This window comes from Oncorhynchus gorbuscha, linkage group LG03, assembly GCF_021184085.1.
Source record: "Oncorhynchus gorbuscha isolate QuinsamMale2020 ecotype Even-year linkage group LG03, OgorEven_v1.0, whole genome shotgun sequence".
NCBI lineage: Eukaryota > Metazoa > Chordata > Actinopteri > Salmoniformes > Salmonidae > Oncorhynchus > Oncorhynchus gorbuscha.
The window spans coordinates 38,398,516-38,405,421 of record NC_060175.1 but is presented as its reverse complement, the minus strand read 5'-3'; the positions used below and the strand labels follow the sequence as shown (position 1 = coordinate 38,405,421).

General features: G+C 41.5%; 1 protein-coding gene across 1 annotated transcript; it reads right to left on the bottom strand.

Annotated features, from left to right (window-relative positions):
* Positions 1–3,213: 3,213 nt before the first annotated feature.
* Positions 3,214–6,364, bottom strand: LOC124020099 (small vasohibin binding protein). Its single transcript, XM_046335498.1, has 3 exons — positions 6,236–6,364; positions 5,776–5,928; positions 3,214–5,468 (listed from the first exon to the last, which is right to left on the bottom strand). The coding sequence occupies exons 2-3, from the start codon at positions 5,887–5,889 to the stop codon at positions 5,382–5,384; spliced, it is 201 nt and encodes a 66-aa protein (XP_046191454.1). The 5' UTR covers positions 5,890–5,928; positions 6,236–6,364; the 3' UTR covers positions 3,214–5,381.
* Between the last annotated feature and the right edge of the window lie 542 nt (positions 6,365–6,906).

Below are 6,906 nucleotides of genomic sequence, written 5' to 3'. Positions count from 1 at the left end.
TTTGCCAAGTCTGTTCCTGTATTACATTTAACTTAATATCCATGTAGGTAAATCATAAAGCCGTCATAGCATGTCTTAATTTGCCATAAGATGTACTTCCATTGTAAGAGGAGTGTTGCAATCTGATCTCTCCTTTCAGGATCAACACGCTCACACAGAATCTGTCTGTGGAACACATTGGTATGTATGAGTATCTCTGTCTCTACATGTATGTGTTTGCGTGACATGGAGTCATTATGGGAGAAGAGGCATTTCTAGAGCAATGTAAAGCTGTCATCATGAAGGGGCATATGAGTGATGAGGGGTTACAGAGAAAGGGGTGATAACTGATGCCACTGGCAGATACTACAGGGAAAGAAAGCTTATTCTCGTAAAACATGTCAGAATAATAGTTGTGTTTTATTTCTTTCATCACATTCCCAGTGGGTCAGAAGTTTACATACACTCAATTAGTATTTTGTAGCATTGCCTTTAAATTCTTTAACTTGGGTCAAACGTTTCAGGTAGCCTTCCACAAGTTTCCCACAATAAATTGGTTGAATTCTGGCTCATTCCTCCTGACAGAGCTGGTGTAACTGAGTCAGGTTTGTAGGCCTCATTGCTCGCTTTTTCAGTTCTGCCCACAAATGTTCTATAGGATTGAGGTCAGGGCTTTTATGGCCACTCCAATACCTTGACTTTGTTGTCCTTAAGCCATATTGCCACAACTTTGGAAGTTTGCTTGGGGTCATTGTCCATTTGGAAGACCCATTTGCAACCAAGCTTTAACTTCCTGACTGATGTCTTGAGATGTTGCTTCAATATACCCAAATAATTTTCCTTCCTTGATGCCATCTATTTTGTGAAGTGCAGTCTCTCCTGCAGCAAAGCATCCCCACAACATGATGCTGCCACCCCCGTGCTTCACGGTTGGGATGGTGTTCTTCGGCTTGCACGCCTCCCCCTTTTTCCTCCAAACATAAATGGTCATTATAGCCAAACAGTTCTATTTTTGTTTCATCAGACCAGACCACATTTCTCCAAAAAGTACGATCTTTGTCCCCATGTGCAGTTCCAAACTGTATTCTGGCTTTTTAATGGTGGTTTTGGAGCAGTGGCTTCTTCCTTGCTGAGCAGCCTTTCAGGTTGTCGATTTCTAGGACTTGTTCTGCTGTGGATTTAGATACTTCTACCTGTTCGCCCAGGCGTCTTCACAGGGTCCTTTTCTGTTGTGGGATTGATTTGCACACCAAAGTATGTTCATCTCTAGGAGACAGAACGCTTCTCCTTCCTGAGCAGTATGACGGCTGCGTGGTCCCACGGTGTGTATACTTGCATAGTATTGTTTGTACAGATGAATGTGGTACCTTCAGGTGTTTGGAAATTGCTCCCAAGGGTGAACCAGACTTGTGGAGGTCTACAATTTTTCTGAGGTTTTGGCTTATTTCTTTTGATTTTCCCATGATGTCAAGCAAAGAGGAAATGAGTTTGAAGGTGAGCCTTGAACAACATCCACAGGTACACCTCCAATTTACTAAAATGTCAACCTATCGGAAGCTTCTAAACCCTGGCATTTTCTGTAATTTTCCAAACTGTTTAAAGGCAGTCAGTGTTTGTAAACTTCTGACCAACTGGAATTGTCATGCAGATTATTTCTCTTAACTGTCTGTAAACAATTGTTGGAAAAATGACTTGTCATGCAAAGTATATGTCCTAACCGACTTGCCAAAACTATAGTTTATTAACAAGAAATTTGTGGAGTGGTTGAAAAATGAGTTTGACTCTAACCTATGTAAACTTCAACTGTAGGAAAGACAGGGGATGGGTGTTTTTGATATGATCATGCACATTGCTGGCTGTCAATAGCAGTTCTGTTATGCTCACTTCTTGGGGCAGGTATCGTTTCAGTCTCAGACAAGTCTAAGTCTTATTAAACACATTAAGGAGTCAAGTGTTAGTTGTGTAGATATATCTAGTTATTTAAATTGGTTGGAATCAAACACCCATAGCACATTTTCAAATCATAAGATTTATTAAAACCATGCTTTAAAAACAGAACGACAGTGTATCAAACATGAACCAACAGAACAATAAAAGGTGGTAGGCCTACAGTTAAGATTGTCACTATAACGGTGTGGAAGTGGACAGCTTCAACTAGGATACAGTAATTGACAGAACTGTATCAGTGACATTAGCCTGTTTTATACAGATTGCTGTATAGCCCTAGTACAAACAATAGGCTAGTCTACAAATGTGTTTAAAACCAAGCAGTAACCATAAGCACCATTAATATTGACATACTGTAGATTATGAGAGTTAGAGGAAGAATATTATAATTTGCACTGTGGACTCCACAAAAGATGAACATTAAATTTTTGAATCTTGGTCATGATTTGTCTTTTAGGCAATACGGGGAGAAGGGTGATGTTAAGCTTTGGCTTGGAGTGGAAAAGTGGTAGCACCTCAGATCCATAACATCCATATTTATGAATAGATTACACCAACGCGTGGGCATATCTAGTCCTGTAGGGGCGCAAATAAGCCTGGCCATCCCATGTGGCCCTCTGGGACTGGAACTGAACACCTCTTCATTACACAGTCCTTCTCTGTATATAAACTCAGCAAAAAAAAAGAAATGTCCCCTTTTCAGGACCCTGTCTTCAAAGATCATTCGGAAATACCCAAATAACTTCACAGATCTTCATTGTAAAGGGTTTAAACGCTGTTTCCCATGCTTGTTCAATGAACCATAAACAATTAATGAACATACACCTGTGGAACGGTCGTTAAGACCCTAACATGTTACAGACGGTAGGCAATTAAGGTCACAGTTATGAAAACTTAGGACACTAAAGAGGCCTTTCCTACGGACTCTGACAAACACCAAAAGAAAGATGCCCAGGCATGCTGCAAGGAGGCATGAGGACTGCAGATGTGGCCAGGGCAATAAATTGCAATGTCCGTACTGTGAGACACCCAAGACAGTAAGGACAGCTGATCGTCCTCGCAGTTTCAGACCACGTGTAATGTCACCTGCACAGGATCGGTACATCCAAACATCACACGGCATGGGGCGGCAGCGTAGCCTAGTGGTTAGAGCGTTGGACTAGTAACCGGAAGGTTGCGAGTTCAAACCTCCGAGCTGACAAGGTACAAAACTGTCGTTCTGCCCCTGAACAGGCAGTTAACCCACTGTTCCCAGGCCGTCATTGAAAATAAGAATGTGTTCTTAACTGACTTGCCTAATTTAAAAAAATTAAAACACCTGTGGGACAGGTACAGGATGGCAACAACTGCCTGAGTTACACCAGGAATGCACAATCCCACCATCAGTGCTGACTGTCTGCAATAGGCTGAGAGTCTTGATTGAGGGCTCGTAGGCCTGTCCTCACCAGACATCACCGGCAACAACGTCGCCTATGGGCACAAACCCACCGTCGCTGGACCAGACAGGACTGGAAAAAAGTGCCCTTCACTGACAAGTCGCGTTTTTGTCTCACCAGGGGTGGTGGTCGGAGGAATGAGTGTTACACCGAGGCCTGTACTCTGGAGCGGGATCAATTTGGAGGTGGAGGGTGTGGGGTGGTGTGTCACAGCATCATGGGACTGAGTTTGTTGTCATTACAGGCAATCGCAACGCTGTGCGTTTCAGGGAAGACATCCTCCTCCCTTGTGTGGTACCCTTCCTGCAGGCTCATCCTGACATGACCCTCCAGCATGACAATGCCACCAGCCATACTGCTCGTTGATTTCCTGCAAAACAGGAATGTCAGTGTTCTGCCATGGCCAGCAAAGAGCCCGGATATCAATCCCATTGAGCATGTCTGGGACCTGTTGGATCAGAGGGTGACGGCTAGGTCCATTCCACCCAGAAATGTCTGTGCCTTGGTGGAAGCGTGGGGTAACATCTCACAGCAAGAACTGGCAAATCTGGTGCAGTCCATGAGGATGAGATGTACTGCAGTACTTAATGCAGCTGGTGGCCACACCAGATACTGACTGTTACTTTTGATTTTGATCCCCCCCTCCTTTGTTCAGGGACACATTTTTCCATTTTTGTCAGTCACATGTCTGTGGAATTTGTTTAGTTTATGTCTCAGTTGTTGAATCTTGTTATGTTCATACAAATATTTAAACATGTTAAGTTTGCTGAAAATAAGCACAGTTGACAGAGGGGACATTTTTTTGTTGTTGCTGAGTTTAGAATATGCCAATAATCTAGTCTTGTTACATTCACAATGCAACGCATTGCCACTTATGACAACTTATGGAGCATGTTGATAACCAATGGCTGGTATCCCCAGAGTGTTTGAGTCTGTCTGCGTGTTATTGTCCTTACACTCCATGCACTAAAACTGTTTTGACTGGCGCAGTGACAACATTGCACATACCAGAAAACACAACCGTTTTAGCGCGTGAGGACAGGAGAGGCAATAGGAGAGCACACCACCAGGGATCCACATGATTCTTATCATGTCTATGGCGACCACTGCATAACAGGACCAGGATGGAAATATCCCTCAGCAAATGATTCACAGTTAGTGCTAAACGATAAGTGCGTTGAGGTCGTTTCGGGTTCGGTTTGATTATTTAAAAAAATAAAGGTTTTGGATTTCGGTTTTGATTATTTGGGTTGAATGCTGTAATACAGTATAAAACAATGAATCAAAGTCCCATGATGGTAGTAACTGCTCATTGCTGCTTATCACTTATTAACCATTTATTCACATTTCAGTTGTGTATGTTATATTTGTTTTATGACTTATTTCATTCCAAGTCAACAGCTCATCTCTATAGAGCTGCTGCATATGCTTTGACAAAATCTATATTTTTTAGTTCTTCAAAGTAAATAAGGCAGACTTTTATGACTGCTGAATACCAACTATCAATCACTTAGAATAGATCATTTATTTTCAGGTAGAGATACCTCAAAGTAACAACTGCTCTCTATATCCCCCTCATGATTGTGCATTCTTCTGCCTCTTTTGTAGCAGGCATAAAAGAAAGGCCGTACAAGTAAATGCGCAATGGAGAATGGTCATTGTAGTTAATTACGTTTTAAGCGCAAAACTAAGTAGAATATTGGTCTGCTGGAAACTACAACTCCCTACTACATTGCACAGTTCAAACAGGATCTGATTTATCTCTAGAGAAATTGTGCAATGTGCACAGAAAACAAAATAATGATTCAAATAATTGAACCCAAGTAGGTCAATTTGTTGTTTAAAAAAAGTAAAATAAATTACCCCTCTGTAAATCGCTCAGCAATCTTCACAGTTCAACGTGTCTGTATGATATGTAAGAAATACTCTTGTTTACTGGTTGAGACTGTAGTTGAACTGTGGGTCAGTGCTGCTGAAGGTTAGAGTTATGGTCCTGGGCTGCAATTGGGAGGTTGTCAGTCACTCTCCCTGGGATTGCATCTGCTTACAGAAGGCCTCAAACTGCTGCTGCTCCAGCTCTGTCATCACCTTATTCAGGGCGTAGATCTAAAATACACACAACAATGAAGATCAGCCAACTAGCAGTGGCATCATAAAGCAGGGTCAAAAGTTGAATGTAGGGTAACTATTGTAGGTTATCCTTATCACTGAAACATGTCATTTGACCTCTCTGCAAAAGTTTGAGCAGTTGGAAGAATGCAACCATCCATGGAATTGCAGCCAGTTATAGCCTGTGTACTGTCGAATGACATGTTTGACAGACGTGGGAAAAGACTGACCATTTAACCAACTCTTGTCAGTTAGCTAGTTTGAAAAAAACTGCCACCCAAGCAAGCCATTGTTGTGACTTTACCTCTGCCCGTTGTCGTTGTTTCAGTTCCTGCTGGGCGGATTTCTGCTTGGCCCTGTCGCCGCGAGTAGGAGTGGAGTTCAACTTCACTTTGTCTTTGCGACAGGTGGGCTCCATGGTTACTGACTGACAGCCACCACAGCGCAACGACTCGACCTGCAGTAAGATTGAAAGCATAATCAAAGTAATCACGTGAACATTTGAACAAATAACTAATGGACAGTGCGATCAACAATTCATACTACTGTGTCCACAAACAAACACGGTAAGCTGCCATCTTTGCTACCTAACCTAGCTAATTTGGCTACTGTAGCTAGCATTCCACTTCTAACGTTGGCAACTAACGTTAGTCAGAGAGCACTTAAACTCGCCAGCTAGCTAGCCACAGCTTTAGCACAAAAACATAAACACAGACAATCAAATTACGTTTATTTGAAAGGTATCTGGTATTAAAAACACTCACGTTCAATAAGAGCTCAGATTGTCAACACAGAAAGTGCAGACAACAGTCGCCTGTTCAAACACTGAGGTATAAAACAGCTGTTTGGAAGGAAACTGTGTGTAACCAGAAAAGAACCCCGGAATGGTTCAGTCATAACACGTACCAACGTTGGTTCCTACCTGAGATAGCTGTTATTTCCATTCAAGTGAACGGTAAAATAACGTCATTATTTAGTTTTATTTATTCACATTAGAATAAACTTAACGTATCCAGTTTTTAATCACAAATCTAATGTGCTGTTGCAGTTTATACCAGAGGACAAAAGTCTATACAGATTACTAATAATCGACCAAAAGATGTCGCTCTTGCCCCACTGATAAAACAGTCATTTACAGTATTGAACATAACATATCAAATTTTATAGGTTACCTTCGTTTATTTGGGTGAAAGTGGATGTCACACGTACATACATACATTACATTACATTACATTACATTACATACATACATACATACATACATACATACATACATACATACATACATACATACATACATACATACATACATACATACATACATACAGTAGCTGCCAAAATAATGGAAAGACTTGAGTAAATGAGAGATACAAAATATATTGAAAAAAGATGCTTCCACACATGTGTGGTTCCCAAGTTAATTAAGCAGTTAACG

Bases quoted from the DNA above. Each gene is read 5' to 3' on its own strand.
- LOC124020099 (XM_046335498.1), bottom strand. From the start codon at position 5,889: ATGGAGCCCACCTGTCGCAAAGACAAAGTGAAGTTGAACTCCACTCCT. The intron at 5,469-5,775 runs GTAAAGTCACAA...TGTGTATTTTAG, and splicing joins AACAACGACAACGGGCAGAG to ATCTACGCCCTGAATAAGGT.